At 48.4% G+C, this 18536-nt stretch overlaps 8 protein-coding genes across 8 annotated transcripts; 5 read left to right on the forward strand and 3 right to left on the reverse strand.

The window, feature by feature from the left end:
- Positions 1 to 2111: 2111 nt before the first annotated feature.
- Positions 2112 to 2336, forward strand: N7446_008548 (uncharacterized protein; the record flags this gene model as incomplete). Its single annotated transcript, XM_058517293.1, has 1 exon — positions 2112 to 2336. The coding sequence occupies one exon, from the start codon at positions 2112 to 2114 to the stop codon at positions 2334 to 2336; it is 225 nt and encodes a 74-aa protein (XP_058370939.1).
- Positions 2337 to 2827: 491 nt separating this feature from the next.
- On the reverse strand, positions 2828 to 3959 carry gliT (thioredoxin reductase gliT; the record flags this gene model as incomplete). Its single annotated transcript, XM_058517294.1, has 3 exons — positions 2828 to 2928; positions 2996 to 3486; positions 3550 to 3959. The coding sequence occupies 3 exons, from the start codon at positions 3957 to 3959 to the stop codon at positions 2828 to 2830; spliced, it is 1002 nt and encodes a 333-aa protein (XP_058370940.1).
- Positions 3960 to 6041: 2082 nt separating this feature from the next.
- N7446_008550 (MFS monocarboxylate transporter) lies at positions 6042 to 7340 on the forward strand (the record flags this gene model as incomplete). The annotated part of the gene is made up of 1 exon (XM_058517295.1): positions 6042 to 7340. One exon carries the CDS (start codon positions 6042 to 6044, stop codon positions 7338 to 7340), a length of 1299 nt encoding a protein of 432 aa, XP_058370941.1.
- A 395-nt stretch (positions 7341 to 7735) lies between these two features.
- On the reverse strand, positions 7736 to 8077 carry N7446_008551 (uncharacterized protein; the record flags this gene model as incomplete). The annotated part of the gene is made up of 2 exons (XM_058517296.1): positions 7736 to 7980; positions 8053 to 8077. The coding sequence occupies 2 exons, from the start codon at positions 8075 to 8077 to the stop codon at positions 7736 to 7738; spliced, it is 270 nt and encodes an 89-aa protein (XP_058370942.1).
- A 1850-nt stretch (positions 8078 to 9927) lies between these two features.
- N7446_008552 (sugar porter family MFS transporter) lies at positions 9928 to 11581 on the forward strand (the record flags this gene model as incomplete). The annotated part of the gene is made up of 4 exons (XM_058517297.1): positions 9928 to 10003; positions 10056 to 11105; positions 11156 to 11193; positions 11246 to 11581. 4 exons carry the CDS (start codon positions 9928 to 9930, stop codon positions 11579 to 11581), a joined length of 1500 nt encoding a protein of 499 aa, XP_058370943.1.
- Positions 11582 to 11831: 250 nt separating this feature from the next.
- N7446_008553 (HesA/MoeB/ThiF family protein) lies at positions 11832 to 13452 on the forward strand (the record flags this gene model as incomplete). Its single annotated transcript, XM_058517298.1, has 3 exons — positions 11832 to 12075; positions 12152 to 12365; positions 12429 to 13452. The coding sequence occupies 3 exons, from the start codon at positions 11832 to 11834 to the stop codon at positions 13450 to 13452; spliced, it is 1482 nt and encodes a 493-aa protein (XP_058370944.1).
- A 193-nt stretch (positions 13453 to 13645) lies between these two features.
- Positions 13646 to 14185, reverse strand: N7446_008554 (RlpA-like double-psi beta-barrel domain-containing protein; the record flags this gene model as incomplete). The annotated part of the gene is made up of 2 exons (XM_058517299.1): positions 13646 to 14000; positions 14091 to 14185. 2 exons carry the CDS (start codon positions 14183 to 14185, stop codon positions 13646 to 13648), a joined length of 450 nt encoding a protein of 149 aa, XP_058370945.1.
- Positions 14186 to 15006: 821 nt separating this feature from the next.
- Positions 15007 to 18502, forward strand: N7446_008555 (uncharacterized protein; the record flags this gene model as incomplete). The annotated part of the gene is made up of 6 exons (XM_058517300.1): positions 15007 to 15164; positions 15239 to 15271; positions 15329 to 16676; positions 16731 to 17860; positions 17922 to 18281; positions 18343 to 18502. 6 exons carry the CDS (start codon positions 15007 to 15009, stop codon positions 18500 to 18502), a joined length of 3189 nt encoding a protein of 1062 aa, XP_058370946.1.
- Between the last annotated feature and the right edge of the window lie 34 nt (positions 18503 to 18536).

Genomic DNA, 18536 nt, shown 5'->3' on the forward strand with positions numbered 1-18536 from the left:
TGAAGGGGTGTCAAACTCGATGGATAGGGTGGCCTTTGAAACAAGCCACATGAACTCGGATGAGGTTGAAGTATAACCACAAGTTCAGAAATAGTGGATACAATTTTGACAGTCATTTAGCCCCTGGTGCCTGGATCATTGGTGGAACGCAGGGTACAGTAGCCCTGTGTTGTATCTCGTACATCCTTGTCTGAATCATAACCTAAAACAGAAATAACTAGCCGTTTGTGTCCCCATGACCCGAAATTCAGATCTCGGTTACAGCCATTGTGCCCGTTCAGGACGGTGATTGGCGCCCCATGGGCCGAATACGAAGCGACGGGCCCTTTGGAATTTTAAGAAATAAAGTATTCTCCGCCTCCTTTTAGAGGGTTTGGACAAACCAAAGCAAGCCATTGTATCAATATGGCTTGCAGAGTTTTCTTCTATCTTGCTTCCTTGCTTCGATTTTGTTCATTCATCGCTCGAGGCACCATTTACCATTGTGTAGCAAACAAAGGAGAGATCGCCAAGAACCTCGGCATGTGAATGCTTGGCAACAGGTAGAACATGAACGGGCGACAGGAGTTCAGTTCGTATTTTTGCTGGAGTTTTCCTCGGAGTCAGGGCTGTGATCCATCAATAAATATTAAGCAGCGGCCAGTCCCGCAAAGGAACCTTGGCCCACTGGGCGATCATTCTTGGGCCAGTCTGGGACAGCACAAATTTCTGAAAGAGAGTGGCCGAGAGAGGTAAAAATATAGGGGTTAGAGCAGGTAGCAAATGAATTTTGTTCTGTCATATCTGCGGGTGAAGTGTGTTCGGTTACCTCTTTGGTCAAGATCCAGGATCCAGTGACCTACGACATCCTAATCCTGATAGATGACAGTGGTTGATCTTTTCCCGGCGTTTTCTCGAAGGGTTCAAATTTCAAATGACATGGATTGAGATGACAGTAAGGCAGCCTATATGCTGCCGATGTGGGCAAGTCATTTATTGTTTGCCTTTGACCGAAGGACATGACGTCAAAAATATTTCACGTTGATGATGCGCACAAGACATCGTGACAATATCTATTGCTTCATAATTTCATCTGTGGGAGGAAAAGTGTTGAAGAAATGAGCTGCGTCGGCTTTTTATCGGCTTCGGCCTTTCTACGAGTATGTCTCTACACTAGAAGTTGTCATCCCAGATCCAATCATATCAAATCGGCTGATCGTAGCATCCAGCAAGCCGAACTGAAGGCATGATTGCATGATGATGTATCGGCATCGGGCGAGGATCTAGAATTCTTTGTTGTCTCATTGGTTTCCTAATGTGACCATTTGGGCAATTGGTATGTCGTGTTCGACGTGGGTTCCAGTGTAGATCATCATTGACCAAAGATCATTGACCTTTATCTTAGTCCGAGTCCAGCTCCGCGAGGTGAGATATTGCAGTGTACAGCGGAGCCCTGCGGATGGTTTTGTTGGCGACCATTACTCTATGATCGCTCTTGACGGTCAGCCATGGTCGAGTATCACCTGAAGCCAATCAAACATGTTTCCCCTGTAGCAAAAGGTAAATAAACACCATGCAGGGTCACCATTCAGTCAGCATTATTGACTGACCTGAGCCGTTGCGTGCCGGGTCTTCCTCTGATGGATTCATTTTCATCGTTCAAGCCTGTTTATTGTATCCAATTCTACTCTGAGAAGGCGATTACTGTCTGCTGGAAGGACTAGTGACCCTGCATCACAATCTGACTACCTATATCTCTCTGTGTCCTTGCTTACTAGCAGCTGTCCTGCAGGTGTGTTGAGGTATGTATGGCTTCCTAAACTTTGCACAACTTTCACTCTTTCTGTTGACTTTTAACGAGAGGTGTTTCTTTAAGGGGTGGCAGTTCTTCTGCTTTTGTTAATCTCAAATTTCAAGTTCGATACGCGTACTGACGCATCATTGGTACAGTCAGCCCCTCAACTGATATCCTAAAACCGGATAGCGAGCTGAGCCCTACATCCGGTAAGAAGCCCCTACGATGTAGCAAGGCTCGAAGATACCGATCGACCAGCCTGATTGGTGAGCTCAAAGCAACATAATGATCTGACCTTTGCAACAGTTATTTCCTGACTTGCTATCGGCTCAACAAGATGGCTGCCATCAAATTGATTCCTCACACGAAGTCTCCCTCTCCGTCTCCGTTTCCATCCCTGAGCCTCCTCGCTGCGCGAGATAACTGGGCAGACGAGAACCGCGGTGTAATTCTTGTCTTTTTCATCGTCTTTCTTGTGGTAGTGGGAATTATTGCGTTATTTGCGTACCGTCGGTGGTTGAAGCGACAAGCTGAAAAGGAGACTTATGAGACGACCGAGTGATCAGTTCATTCTTTATCCTCAGTGCTGCCATCTGTCAGTCTCGAAGGTAATTGAAATTGCCGTGGCATGGAACTGGGCTCGCGTTTACTGGCTGGGATTGCGCTATGGTTCTGGATATTCTTGTAGCCAACTAGAAAATAACACAAGGTTTTCCATTTGACTGTATTCGTGTAGCGCTTTGAGGTTTTAGGCAGATGCTTTATTGTAATCTTCTTTACATAACATCTATGAGTGAAATTTGTTCTTCCACCACCCTGACAACAATTCTTCCGAGGCCTCACGACCAAGTCACTAGTGGAAAACATTTAGCCAATCTAACTTCTGAAATTGAGGAAGAAGGAGATATAAAAGTGGAGCTCGATCCAAGAGGCGCGAGAAAAAAAAAGCGACGCTGCAAGTGTCTCAATCACTGTGTTAAAGTGTACCACAAGACAACTTGAATAATCGAATCCCGGCCAGTTTGTTTTGGTCAATATTGAAGTCGTTGTGCCTCACAAATGCCCTTGACTACCGCGGCTCGACATTGTTTCAAGAGCCTTGAGCCCTTCCTCGTGCGCCAATTGTTTGGCTACTCCAATCCCTGCCAGAGTTCCTAGAAATGATGATTGGATTAGCGTCTCATAAAATAATGACCGGCAGTTCTTTGGGAAGAACCTTACCAGACGACATGGCAATGTGAACTATCTTCGCCGCCGTGGATGTGTCACCGGCTACAAAACAGCCGGGCAGACTAGACTCTCCCATCATACTCTTTGATACCACATGGCCGTCGGAGCCTGGGAGAGTCTCGAGACCCAGACTGGAAATCAAATCGGCTGCACGATTGACCGAGGGTGGAGCGCTCATAAGCATCCGTATAGATTCATTTGAATCATCCTGGAAATTCAGTTGAATCCCCACTCCATGAGGATTCTGGGAGATTGATTTGAGTGGTCGGTGGTCAAATTTGACTCCTAGCGCAGTTGCAATTTCGAAACACATTTGTCCTGCTTCATCGGTAGCGACACCTTCCCCGTTTGTGAAAACTGTGACCTTATCTTGGGTGAGCCGCAATGCCATCAACATGGGGTCTAGGTCCTGGGACTGGAGACCTAAGAGTCCGATGTGGCCTCCACGATTTTCATAGGCATCGCAAAACAAACAGTGAACGCTGGATTCAAAAAGGGATTAGCGGACAGGGTATCCGTAGATATTTCTTGCCAAAAAAACTCACATTCCTCGACCCCAATGTTCCTTGTACCCAGTAATCGAAGGCAGAACGTCTTTTGTGCCGGACGCGAAGATCAGCTTACGACCCAGCCATACCAGACCTTTTTGATTGGTGAGCTCAAAGAGGCGACAGGAACCGTTAAAAACCAGGCGAGTCCTGATGATCTGTGTGTCGATGAAAGTGACGGTGTCATATTTATCCATAATTTCCCTGACTGCTGTGGCGCGAAAATGTTCGGGCTTTTGACCATCATGGCAAAGAACGTTGTGCATCATCGTCGCCGACTCGTTGCGATATTCCTGGGAATCAAAGAGGGCCACGGATCGACAAGCTCTTCCTAGGGCCATCGCAGCGGCCAATCCTGCAGGACCACCGCCGATGATGAGTGCATCGAAAAGCTGTGTGTGTGACATGGTTAATGATATAGTGATGAGACTTGGGCAACGTCTTGTTCAGAGGGGTTGGGAAGAAATATATGTACCCGGGATGCCCAGCCATATGATCAAAAGTCATTTACCACTCCGCACGTAAGGCCTCTGTAATCCCTATTAGGATTAGCTGGAAGGCATCAAAATACCGCGAATTGCTCTATAGAAAACTCTCCGAAAAAGATACGTCCCCAAAGTCTCCGAAGGCCAATAAGGGGTATCTACCGGCTCCACGTCGACGCCAAGAGAAAGGTTGGCACAACCGGAGACTTCCTTAACTTCGGGGACATCTTCTCTTCACCCAACAACCAACCTAGCAATGTCGAGTTCAGTACCCACCAGACGTGGCCAGCGTCTCATCCGAGAGTCGTGTGACCCTTGCCGTAACTTTGCCCTACCCAACCGCCGCAATGGCCCAAGACAACGCAAGCTGATATCTGTCCAGGGACCAAAAAGATGAGATGCACTGGGGAGCATCCAGCTTGTTCTCGATGTCTCTCCACAAACAAGAAGTGCACTTATTCTACACAGTCTCGTATGGGCAGACCGAAGATTGCAAAAGCTCATCGTTTGCCCTCCAATAACCTGGCGACACCCGCATCCACAAACTCACATCAATTAATACCTGCGATTGTGACCCCAACCCCGTCCGACAATTTGGAAATTGGGACTCTCCATCAGCCCCAGGCCCCGCCATCACCTCATGTCCAATACAACCATACTGCGACAGTTATAGCCCCTTACCATCTAGACTTCGAAGATGTTCACCGGTAAGGGCATGGATCACAAGACTTTGCTTACACGCTAATCCTGAACCGATTTATTGTTCCCTCAGTGCCGGTGCGCAAAGCAACTACCCAGTTACCCTAGGTGGTCACGCCACGCCCAAGGCCTGCGCATGCCTTTCAGTTCAATACCTCCTACTCGAACAGTTAGGAACCAAGGATCGGTTTGTAGCACCGGACGATCTGACGATACTACGTGACAGCATCCAGGCTGCCAAGCAAATCCTTCAATGTGATCAATGCCCCACTCGCTACCTTTTTGTCATACAAAATGGTGGCATTCTGGGGATATTGTGTCTTTGCATGGCAGAATGCTATGCCAAACTCCTTGGTGATATTAAACAAGAGAGAACCCGGGCTACTAATTCTGATGAACAAAAGCGACTAAGTTTCTCGAGCTTTGGGCATGACTCTCTGCGACGTGCCTCTCAATGCGAGCCCGTAATTGCTCCAGTTGTACTCGACGTAAGCCCTTCGGAATGGGAAGATTTCATGCGCAAGGCTGTGAAATCAGACATATTCGGGGTCGACGGATACAGAGAAAGATGCTTCATGTCCCTACTCAATGGATTAGAAGAGCGTCAGAGGCGTTGGCACCAGACACCCCCTGCAAAGGACTGTCCCCCCATGTATCGGTCTGCATGTGGCCCGGCAGATCGCATGCCCACATGCTTGATGATGGTTCAAGACGCTCGAAGTCTCATTGACTCTTTAGATTTGTAGGTTCGATATATGTCTTGTCAGTCTTTGAATGGTCCTGCAAAGCTACGTCTTTATCACCAGCTTTGCAAATTACTTCCGGCGAGATAAATCTCCTTGCTTAGGCTATCAACTTTAGGCTATCAACATTTAGATTGGATGATCGTGGCTTGGTTTATCACAACCTTCACCAACTTCACAGAGATTGAGCCAACCTGTCCCCATGGAGTGAATTCCATCACACATTTGCCTTCGAGCACTAATACAAGCTACACACACATCGAGGAGCTTTTTATATAGCACTCGTGCGCCTATAGGAAGGCCCGTTGAATCCACTAACTGTCATGCATCCAATCGGTAAAGGTCTCCGACCAAAAATGTCTCCGACTGAGTAATGTTTCCGACTAAGTGATCATGTCTATCAGAGGGTTGCGGACATTCTTAGAAGGATACGACAATGGTTGATCTTTGTCATACTTCGGTCTGGACCTGACGATGTGCCGAAGTGGCGCATATCTCCCGACGTTCGGTTATAAAAACTGTTCACTGGCGCAGCCAAGCTTTGGCGTAATAATACTTCATCATGGGCACCAGATTATTGCAGAAACCCTCGACTTCCGAGATGATTATCCAAGAGGCAGAGAGTCCTCCAGGTCGCTCTCTACGTGGCGATCTCGATCCACCTCCTGATGGCGGATTCCATGCTTGGCTCCAAGTTGCTTTATGCCATCTGGCTGTTTTCAACACCTGGGGCTACATCAATAGCTTTGGGCTTTTTCAGACATACTATACGACTTTCATGTCACGATCTGCTTCCGACATATCCTGGATTGGGAGTATACAAATCTTCTGTCTCTTCGGAGGAGGAATGATTTCCGGACGCTTAACGGATGCTGGCCACTTCAAGCCTCTATTCGCACTGGGAACATTATTCCAACTTGTCGGTATCTTTACCGCTTCTTTCGCCACCCAATATTATCAAATACTTTTGTCTCAAGGCCTTTGCATTGGTATCGGCAATGGTTTCATTTTTTGTCCTGCCCTCACCGTGGTGTCTTCATATTTCAAGACTCGCCGAGGACTTGCCATCGGAGTTGCCGTCAGCGGATCAGGAACAGGAGGGATCATATTCCCCGCGATTGCCAATGCAACCCTCAGCTCAATGGGATTTGGATGGACTCTTCGTATACTTGGATTCATCACCTTAGCGACGCACATTCCATGTCTGCTATTCTTCCGCACTCGACTGCCTCCTCGAGCTTCTGGGCCCTTGATTGCACTGTCAATGTTCAAAGATGTCCCATATGCATTCTTTAACATCTCTATGTTCTTCAATTTCCTGGGACTATACTTTACCTTTTTCTATCTCGGAAATTTCGCACGCAACATCATCCATACATCCACATCCATCTCAACAAACTTGTTGATGATCCTTAACGGGGTTGGAATTTTGGGCCGGCTTCTTCCCAGCTTTGTGGCCGACAAGTACGTGGGGCTTTTGAACAGCATCATCCCAGTCAATATGCTCACATGCGTGTTGATGTATTCCTGGGCCGGCGTTCATTCTGTTGGGGGACTGTATGCTTTCGTAGTCATCTATGGCTTTTTCGCCGCTGGTGTGCAGTCAATGTTCCCTGCGGTTCTCAGCACTCTGACAACAGATCCAACCACGATTGGGACTCGAATGGGGATGACCTTTGCCGTTGTTGGCATATCCTGCCTGATCGGACTGCCACTGTCGGGGCAAATGATCGCAGCAAACTCAAAGGGGCAATTTTTGTATGCCCAAATGGCGGCTGGCACTTTCTTGCTGACTGGGACCGCCTTCATGATTGCTGCACGTGTATCTATAACTGGCGTGAAATGGAAGGTGAAAGTCTAGGCTGTAAATAAAACAATACACTAGGTCTAGAAATTCGAGTCATATTATCATCAGCGCTTTGTGTCATGATTTGTCTTATTATTATGTATTAGAGATCGAAGTCTCCGTGATCACCAGGGAAGGAGCCAACCTACTTTTGTATTCCTATAATAATCGTCGGTAGTTACTAAAGTGCAATATACTTTAAGACGAGACGCCAAAAGTTGACTGACCTAGAAGAAAAAGAAACTCTCCGAACACCGCAAATACTCAAAGAGATAAGTCTCCGGCAGGACCTGCACCGGGCTATCCGTCTCTTTCAATCGCTTGGGATTCACGAAGCGCAATCTACGTATCTGCAGAGTTACTAGTGGTTATTGAATAACTGATATTGAAATTAAAGTATATCATCTGTACTAAAACCCCTCAAAGACAATCAGATGACCAGCCTTCTCTTGCTCATGACATTCTTCCAGCAGTCCTTTGAGAAAGTCGATTTGCTCTCGGAGTGCCATGTTCTCTTCTTCTTTCCCTTCGAGTTGCGACAACATGAGCGACTGGAGCCTATTGAGCACCTCACACATCACGTCTAACCAAGCCAACTCCATTTTCATAATCTCTGGTCCCAGCTCGGTGTCTTCCTCGTGGATTGAGGCATCCCCTAATGAGCTGGACTTTAGTATCGCACAAATGAAGGACAAGCGACGTTTAGACGTCTAAGCCACCCACATACCTTGATTGAGGTGGTCACTTATCATGACTAGTTATCAAAAGTTTCAGTGTCGGAGAGAAAAAGTGACAAATCGAATTTTACAATTTGTCTGGTAATAACGATTCTGATTCTATTATCAAGCTTTATATGACAGCAGGCGAATGTGATTAGACAATCATGTAGATCGAGACTCATCGATGAGTAAAATGCAGTTCACCCTGACGTAGACGTGGGGTATTTAAGCTCACTTCGGAGACTTTCATATCAGCCTGGACCTTGCGCCATCCGGTGTGAATATCTCCATAAGCTGTTGGACTGCCGCATTTATGCGTAGTGTCCTACTTGAGTTCCTTTATATCTGAAGTTTCGGCTCACAACTGATGTTACCCGCCTGAATTCGTCGTATCTCGACTCGGATTGAAGTTCAATCTTGTTTCAGCATCTGCGAGAGCATGCGACATGTTATGGACACAAAAATCTAATTTTGGAGAAGAACTTCCTCCATGACAAAGTAAATTTGGAGACGCATGAACACGAAATGCGGAGGGTACATTTAGGGAGAGCCATTTCATTGCCCTGGGATTGGAGCTGACGTGAAGCTGCGACGCCTTGCTCTTTTCTTTACATTTCTTTTATGGTTATCCACTTCTAGTGAGATATATTGAAGCCGGAAAGCCACGGCACTTCATTTTATGTTTGAGGGGTCCTAAGCCATCAGATCCTTGCTATCCATTAGGGAGATAAAATTGGTAGTAATCTGTACTCCGCTGTCGCTATGTGGGATGTACATAGTACTAGCTAATAATATGATCTGTTTATCTTATAGTACGATAAATAAAGATTTGACTAGCTCACTTTCCTGTGATATCCAGGCATTGAGTTTTGCCAAAATCCCGAGATGCTCGGGATTCAAGTCTAAAGTTGTGCAAGTTTCACACCGGGGAGGTACTTAGCGCATTCATTCTCTCCTGGGATCAGTGCCGGCATATTGTCAATCCCACGCCCACTCCGACCCCGAAGTGATGAGAATGGAATTGGTCATATATCCGATGGTGCAAGCACAAAGCACAAGGTTGGTAAAATTATATTTGTTCGCCGATAGAGCCGTCTTCGAACAAGAATTACGATTGGAATTGATAGTCAAATTCTCTGTTTGTGGTTTATGTACTGTAAATCTGCAATTCAATGACACCCTACCGGCATCGGCAATTGAAAGCAATCGCCGGCGGCAATTGAGCAAGAAAGAAGGCAGCTTGTCCAACTGACGCTGGCTCGACATTATATAAAGAATGACGACAATGAAATAATTGTGATCATCATAGTAGAACTAAGCAGTATATTCCCATATATCATGCCATAACCCCAGATTTTATAGAGTGTCAGTGGAGATCACGGACAGACAGGGGTATAATTCTTCCATCAATCAGCGGGCTCAGACATTATCACCACCACAGCGTCTCCACCAAGCCATGCCGTCTACACCAACGCCAATAGCCATTCCCCGCGGCAAGGCGTAGAGCCATGTACCATAAACCAAAGCCATCCCTCAATGGATGGAGAAACTGTCGCCTTGATCCCAGACTGCGGGGCCCCCCGCCAAAATTTCCCCAATTCGTTCCCTAACCTCCACATCCGCAACCCCGGACCCTTTAGCTCGAGGCTTTCGGCATGGACCTACTAGCAATGAAGCCACTTGATTGCTTGTCTTGCTTGGTGTATCGCATGGCGTTGCATTGGTCCGTTATCTGCCCGAACTAAGTATAAAGCACGATGTGACCCAATCCCGACGGCTCCTCTTTTTCTTCTTCCTTTGGCGGACTTTTCCTGGGTCATTCTTTTCCCATTCTTTTGTTTCTGTGACATTTTGGCACGGGATACCATCCGTACACCTTCAAGATGGGTTTCGTCGATTTTAAGAATTACCGGGTCTATATCCTGACCTCGGTGGCCTATATGGGCTCACTGCTGTTCGGTGAGTAATTCACGCTCTCTATAAAATGCAGGGCTAATATATGACTCCTCAGGTTATGACACGGGTGTTATGGGCTCTGTCCTGGCTCTTTCGAGTTTCAAAAAGGACTTCGGCCTCCCCGTTGATTCATCCGGGTTCAGCGACGACAAGAATGCCCAGATCTCCTCCAATGTGGTATCGCTACTCACAGCTGGCTGTTTCTTTGGCTCCATATTCGCTGCTTATATCAATGACCGACTGGGCCGTCGATACTCGCTGATGATTTTCTGCATGGTCTTCCTGGTCGGAGCGGCGATCCAGGTCGGCGCCCATCATGAGATTGGCATGATCTACGGCGGTCGTGTCATTGCCGGTCTGGGAATCGGTGGCATGTCGAGTATCACTCCGGTTTTTGTCAGTGAGAACTGTCCCCCGGCTATCCGTGGTCGTGTGGCGGGTCTTTTCCAGGAGTTCCTGGTCATCGGTAGTACCTTCGCCTACTGGCTGGACTATGGTGTTTCTCTTCATGTTCCTGAGGGTACAAGCCAATGGCGCATTCCTGTGGCCATTCAGCTTGTCCCTGGTGGTCTGATGTTCATTGGGTTGTTCTTCCTCAAGGAGTCTCCCCGTTGGCTGATGAAGAAGGGCCGCAGTGAGGAGGCACTTAACTCCCTCGCTTATATTCGAAATGAATCTGAGACCAGCGAGGAGGTTGTCAAGGAGTTTGCTGAAATCACCGCTGCTATCCAGGAGGAAAATGTTGCTACTGAGGGCATGACCTGGAAGGAATGCCTAAAGCCGACCAACCGATACCGTTTCTTCCTGGCCTTTGTTCTTATGTTCTGGCAGCAGTTCTCTGGAACCAACAGTATTGGTTACTACGCCCCTCAAATCTTTGCCAGTGTTGGACTGAGCAAGACCAACTCCTCCCTGTTCGCCACCGGTATCTATGGAACAGTCAAGGTGGTCGCAACGGCTATCTTCCTGATCATCGGTATCGATCGCTGGGGCCGAAAGAAGAGTTTGATCGGTGGTGCTGCTTGGATGTCCAGCATGATGTTCATCATTGGTGCTGTCCTGGCCACTCACCCCCTAATGCGAAGGCTACTTCAGTCTCATCCGCGTCCATTGCTATGGTTACCATGATCTATCTATATGTAATTGGATACTCAGCATCTTGGGGCCCAACTCCTTGGGTGTATCTTGGAGAGGTAAGCTTTCTCTGTCATTGATACTTCAAGTCACATTCAACTAACTTTCTAGATCTTCCCAACTCGTCTCCGTGCCTATGGTGTCGGCTTCGGTGCAGCCACCCAATGGCTGTTCAACTTCGTCATTACCGAGGTGACTCCTCGCGCCATCAACAAGATTGGCTGGAGAACTTTCCTCATGTTCGGCATCTTCTGTTTCGCCATGGGCATCTTTGTGATTGTATTCTTCAAAGAGACCAAGGGCCGCACCCTCGAGGAGATGGATCTCATCTTCGGTGCTGTTGATGAGCAGCAAAGACGTGCTGATGTCGAACACACTTTGCAGAAGACTCAGATCATGCACGAAGAGAACGCAGAGGCTAGGACTACTACGGAACGCAGGGATTGAACTGAATGACTATAACTAGATGACAACTTGGGATATACATGGGTCAAGGCATGATAGAACATATACGTACACTTGGCAGATATACATAGGAATAAATTTGAATGACTGTACCTCATGTTTCAACCTTATTAGCATATCTATAGATGTTCACCTGTGAGTATGCGGAATACTTCGTCGGGACCCACATAAAAGCCGCGGGGAACTTACCGATTTCCCCTCGCGTCAAATTCCTCTTCGCGCAACATTCTCGATGGGATCCCTCGAAGAAACGTGCGCATCTCTGCGCGCCCAAATCACCGCCACAGAGGAACAGCTTGCTGGACTGAGACGCGATCTCGCGAACGCCGAGCAAGCGCAATCGGAGAGCGCAACCACAACCACCGCGGGAAACGAACACAATGACCGGAATGGCCAAGCAAGACGGTGGCCGCTGCTGCAGGAGGAATATAAACGATATGGACGACAGATGATTGTCTCTCAAGTCGGACTTAAGGGTGAGCGACAACTCCTTGATGGGCGTTGATGGTACCACTCGAACAATTGGGCTGACTGCGAGCTTCTAAATTACAGGTCAGCTGAAGCTTCGATCGGCCAAGGTTCTGCTCGTGGGAGCTGGAGGACTGGGATGTCCAGCTGCGCAATATCTCGCCGGTGCTGGTGTTGGCACAATTGGTTTGATTGATGGGGATACGGTCGAGGTGTCGAACCTGCATCGCCAGGTGCTGCACCGAACAAAGAACGTGGGGAAGTACAAGGTAGACAGTGCAATTGAGTCGCTACGAGAGTGAGTTCTATCTTTGGGTTGTAGATCTGAGCTTCGTGCTAACAATATTCTGCGATTGACCAGGCTTAACCCACATCCCACCTACATTGCGCACCGAACACACCTCACGCCCGACGAGGCGCCCGCGATCTTCCAGAACTATGATCTGATTCTCGATTGCACAGACAATCCGGCAACACGTTATTTGATTTCGGATACCGCGGTGCTTACCGGCAAACCATTGGTTTCTGCGTCCGCTTTACGGACCGAGGGACAGCTTATGGTGTTGAACAACCCACCCCGAGCTCCGGGTGATAAGACTGGAGGACCGTGCTATCGCTGTGTGTTCCCCAAACCGCCACCGGCTGATAGTGTGGTCAGTTGTGCCGATGGTGGTATCCTGGGGCCGGTGGTCGGGACCATGGGTGTCTTGCAGGCCCTCGAGGCGATTAAGGTCATTACTGCGCCTGATGCTGATGTGGCAGATGATGCTGCGAGTGTCCCCCGCGACCCTCCAGCTCTGCATGTCTTCTCTGCATACTCTAGTCCCTTGGTCCGCACAATCCGTCTTCGTTCGCGCCGAGCAAACTGTGCAGTGTGCTCTGCCGAGGCGACAGTCACGGTGGATACGATCAAGTCAGGATCGACGGACTATGTATTCTTCTGTGGCTCTGCAAGCCTTCCATCTTTGCTTGGCCCCGAGGAACGTATCTCTGCGCAGGAGTACCATGAGAAGTACCCTAGTGTATCCCAGGCGTCGCCACACACCGTACTTGATGTGCGAGATAAGGGGCAGTTCGAAATCTGCAGTTTGGAAAATAGCATCAACATCCCTATTTCGGATATCCTTGCCTCAGGATATTCAAAGCCACAGGCGGCCGACACTGAGCAGCAAGCTCCGCAATTGCCTTCTTGGTTACCGTCTGAACTCGGCTCCGAGTCCAACCCGATCTACGTTGTCTGCCGTCTAGGAAATGACTCGCAGATTGTCGTGAAGAAAATGAAAGAGCTAGGACTAGATCAGAATGGGCAGAGGTTTATTGGTGACATCCGCGGCGGCCTACGATCGTGGAAAGAACAGGTAGATCCAGAGTGGCCTGAATACTGACGTTTCATGCCTCTCGACATTCAATTCAAAGCAATACTCAAGATTTCCTGCAAAAGCAACCCCTGAACATATTCTCTTTGTTGCTTATTTCCTTTCCCATCTCCAAGTTTCAACAGGCCATAAGTGGTTTGATCATGTCAGCTCGGGGCTGCCATAATCAAGACTGTGGAAGGGAGAAAAACCCTAGGCGGGCCTAGTTCCACCACCAAACAACATCCATACGGCCTCGGTCAAGGTTACCAAACTGCTGAAATAGAGAAGGAGTAACATCGATATCGTTCTCCTTGCACCCCTCGCAGCGATCAACGACAGTTGCCTCGACGGTACGGCATCCACGTTGGATATGGATTTTCTGGCCACAGAGCGCGTTGTTATTAGGGTTCGTGCCACGCGCCTCACGGTCAAACACAATATGGGAGACGGCGGCGATGTAGTCCGTGTCGACGTTCCACTGGCCACAAGCTCCGAGGCCGGTATCGAACCAGGTGAGGTCGCCAGAATAGGGACCGCCGCTAATTTCGCTAATGAGCTTGCCGTCGGTGTTGGGTCTACGTTTGGGGTCAGCTCGGTTCATTCAAGTCTGCCCATCTTTGATAGGCCGAGGTGATATGCAAGCTTGCGCCATGTCTTCGACTTACTTGCTCTCGTCCAGAGCGGTGGGAGCCGCGGTGGTTCCTCCGATGAGGAGGAAAGCCGTCATGGTCATCAACATGGTGTTGAGCTTAAAAGGCATTGTGAAATCCTTCCTTGGTGAAGGATGGATTGACTGAAAGATGAAGGATGTTCAAAAGAAGGTGAGGAAGTCCGTTTGGATTCGAGTTGTCTGTCCACTCCAGATATCCTGGCCCGAGGTCCTAGATATAGCAGAGATCGGAGTATCAAAAGCCAAGTGCAGGATCAAAGAGACATCGGATATTACACCCCAGCGGAGTAATAGAAAGGAACGGAGAGAATGAAAGATGCAGTGGGAAAGTCTATGGATGTTTATGGGTTTCATCGAGGGCATCGAGGGCATTAACGTTATTGATAGCATCACAATGAGCGAACATCTCTACAATGCTAATAAATTGAACAATAAGGCGAATACCTTTTACTTCCATTCTATTACTTCCCTCGGCGCCATTCAAGACTTTTAGCAATAGTACAGGACCTTTGTCGGAATCGAAGTACGATCGAGATAAGAGGGAGCTAAGATACAAGAACAAAAGTACAATATAACGGCAGTTCGTACAACCACCATCCGTGCCTGAATGCATACTACGCAACAGATATACACCGATCTACAAACCGTTGCAGACGTGAACTGTTAGCCTCGGGTTGCTCCACAACGGCAAATGATCACCAATAACATCACGCGGTCCGCAGTCCACATCCGTAGACTCGAAGGCGGGACGTCGCCCCGACGTTCCTTCAGAGCTCTTTAAGGGCAACGTTGTACAGCGCTTTCGACTGGCATTTATACCATTGCTGTCTGCGCGACTAGATCACGTGTTCATGGCACCTCCTTCCTGAAGATCTGAGCCAAGACCTGCTGGGCGTCAAACTTGCGTAAAAATGGCGTCGCGAACGACTTCGCGCCAGTCGGCGTCTTCGTTTGACTCGCCAGAGGCGCAGGATGACCCTCCCAAGGAAAAACAGACTTTTGTTGGATTTGTCAAGAAGATTTGGGGGAAGACGGGGTTGGATCGGCCGACTGTCTTGTTGATGATGAAGTATGTCTCCATGTACCCCTGACAGCTGGGAAGGTATCTTGTTATAGAGAACGAATCGCTAACTATTATATTAGGGGCGGGCTTGCACCAACTATCGCCGTGGCCATGTGAGTGATTAACCCGATAATCTCCCAGACCGTGAGTCTATCTAACCGCGATCACAGTTACCAAGCCATGCCAGTGGCCGACCAGTTCACTACTCTGGGCTATCTAATGGCCATCATCTCTATTCTGGGCTTTGCGATCATGCCCCGCGCAAAGTTCATCCAGATGATGATTTTTGACATTCTTGCTGTCTGCATAGCAGCCTGTTTTGCGCTCTTAACCATGTTTTCAAGCGTCAAGGCCCGACAAAATACCGCCACTCCCTCCAGTGGCACGTACAACTCGTCAGCATCTGCGGTCAGTGGTGTCTGGCTCTTCTTCCAGATCTGGATGGTTCATACCTTCCGTGCCAAATACCCGCAGCTGCAATTTCCGGTCATTATATACGCCATGTTTGCAAATATCGCTTCTGTTTACTCTCCACAGATGCAGAATATGACTGCCGCCATTGATATGGTGAAACGACTGCTGGAGTCTTGTCTCACTGGTCTCGCTATCTCGACCGTCACGTCTCTGTTCATCCTTCCCATGACGTCGCGTCAGGCTGTCTTCAAGCAAATGGCCGGGTACATTAGTGGGCTTCGTTCCGCTTTGAATGCCCATGCATTGTACTTCGAAAGTCTAGAAAGAGACGACATGTTCGGCCGCACCGAGACGTTTGATGATGCTCGTGAGAAATTTAGCAAAAAGGGAAAGGTCTATAGCCCGGAGGCGGAGGCCATCCGCGCTGCGATCCGACAGATCACAGATCTTCATGCTAAGCTTCATGGTGATCTCACCTTTGCGAAGCGTGAAATCGCAATAGGGAAACTGGGACCGGATGATCTTCAAACGATTTTCCGTCATCTTCGCCAGATCATGATTCCGGTTGTTGGGCTGAGCTTCGTCGTTGATATCTTCCAGCGATTGTCGGATTATAACAGATGGAATCAACCCATCGATGCCAACCTGGATGCAGTTCCGGAGTCCGTGCGAGAGCGTGTCGTGCATGAGTGGAATGATATCATGAGAGCAGTGCACGATCCTTTTGCCATGATGATTCAGACGATTGATGAGGGACTTCTGCATACATCTTATGTATTCCTGTTGACGAAGCCACCAAAGCGCACGGCTACGGCGAAGACCTCGGACAATAGTCCGACCGAGGGGGGCGAGGACGTGGAAGCAACAGCTCAGGATACCGCCCCTGGCGAGAAAGCGTTCACGGAGCATTTTGAAAAAAAGCTTGGAGAGTTTCGAAATGCAAAGCGTATTGCCCTGCAAACTTGGGCAGAAGAGAAAGGTATCAAACTACCACCGGACTTCTTTGATCACCCTACCAACCCCGAAATTCTGGAGTCCAACTTTTTGGATAATTCGGCCACGCAGAAAGAGCGTAGTCGACGACAGCTGTATCTGTTCCTCTATGTAAGACTGTCCCTAGTTGAAATTTTCTGCTATTCAAACTAATTGAAGATTTAGATGGAGCAATTGCTGTACTCGACTGGTCAAACCGTGCTGGACTTTGTTCGCTATGCTGATCATGTTGCCGCCAAAGGAAAATTGTCAAAGAATAGGCTGATCATTCCCGGTGGTAAGAGATTGTGGAAATGGGCCAAATCCGTCTTGAGTGCAGAGGACTCCCACGATGATGATAACATGGGTGACATTCATACCCAAAACAACATCCTTCAACTTGGCGAGGCGTATCGGCTTCGCAAGGATCCCGAGCATCTTCCACCTAATACCATGTTCCAGAAGTTTGGAGACAAAATTCGGGTTTTCCCCTGGTTTCTCCGCTCTTTCGAGTCGACATACGGCTTCCGCGTTGCCTGTGCCACTATGACCATTGCAATCATCGCCTTCTTACATGACACCCAGACCTTCTTTACTCAACAGCGATTGGTATGGGCCATGATCATGGTAAATCTCAGCATGTCCCCGACTTCGGGACAGAGCATTTTCAGCTTCGTGCTCCGAATCCTAGGCACAACGATTGCAATGGTGGCAAGTCTTCTGATCTGGTACATTCCGGGCCAAAAGACACCAGGTGTGATCGTGTTCCTGTTTATCTTTGTATCCATGGCATTCTACATCCCCATCAAAATGTTCCGTTTCAGGGTCGTGGGCATTATCAGCATCGTCACAACAACATTGATCATCGGCTACGAACTCCAAGTTCGCAAAGTGGGAGAGGCAGTCGCAACTTCCAACGGACAGCTCTTCTACCCCATCTATCTGCTAGCACCGTATCGGCTCGCTACTGTGTCGGGTGGTATTGCTGTCGCGTTCATTTGGACATTCTTCCCATATCCGATTTCAGAGCACTCAGTACTTCGACAGAGTCTGGGCGCTTCATTGTATCTCCTAGCCAACTATTATTCCATCATCCATGAGACTATCTCCGGTCGCATGCGTGGTGACGAAGGCGATTACCTTCTCAAGAGTTCTGCGGGTCGAAAACTCGAGAAAGCCCGACACAAGGTGTTCTCGAAGCAGATGCTTATGCTCGCTGGTCTTCGGACGTACTCCGAGTTCCTGCGGTGGGAGGTACCCATTGGTGGTCAGTTTCCTAAGAAGCAGTATGACTCGATCATTCTCTGCGTTGAGAAGTATGTAAACATCATCTGTTACTTTGATTTTTGGTGCTGACCTGGTCTCTCTTTCTTCTAGCATTGTGAACTACCTCAGTTTGCTAGGTTATGCGTCTGATACATTGATGCATCTCGGTGACGGGAATGATGTTACAGATACCTCCTGGATGCTCGATTTCCGACGTCTGGTCGGTACAGCGAAGGTCACCACTCACGAAGTCACATCATTGTTATGTCTCCTGTCTGCTAGTATCACCAACCGACAGCCTCTACCACCATACCTTAAGGCTCCCCGGCCTTATAGCTTCACGAAGCGCTTGGAAGCACTTGATAAGGACATCCTGAGCATCAGGCACATCGCCGAGCCTGGTTTCGCTGCATTTGCAGTTTTGCAAATTTCAACGAGGTGTATCGTTGGTGATGTCGACAGACTGCTCCGGTATGTGTTCATGGGATTAACGCTCATCCAAACCTGATTTGCTGACTGCTTCATTCTCTAGACACGTCAAAGATTTAGTCGGCGAGTTAGACTTCTCCTTCCACGCCGTCAGCACGACCGAGTCAATGGCCCCATCTCGCATGACTTCGCGGGTAGGGTCGAGAGTAGACTTGAGTGAGATGTCAGGATCGAAACTGAATGACCGAGATAAAACTGATTGAATTACCCTTTATTGTGGTGATTGAGAGGCAGATT

This window comes from Penicillium canescens (genome assembly GCF_028828765.1).
Source record: "Penicillium canescens strain IBT 15451 chromosome Unknown utg000005l_segment0_segment0, whole genome shotgun sequence".
Classification (NCBI taxonomy): domain Eukaryota; kingdom Fungi; phylum Ascomycota; class Eurotiomycetes; order Eurotiales; family Aspergillaceae; genus Penicillium; species Penicillium canescens.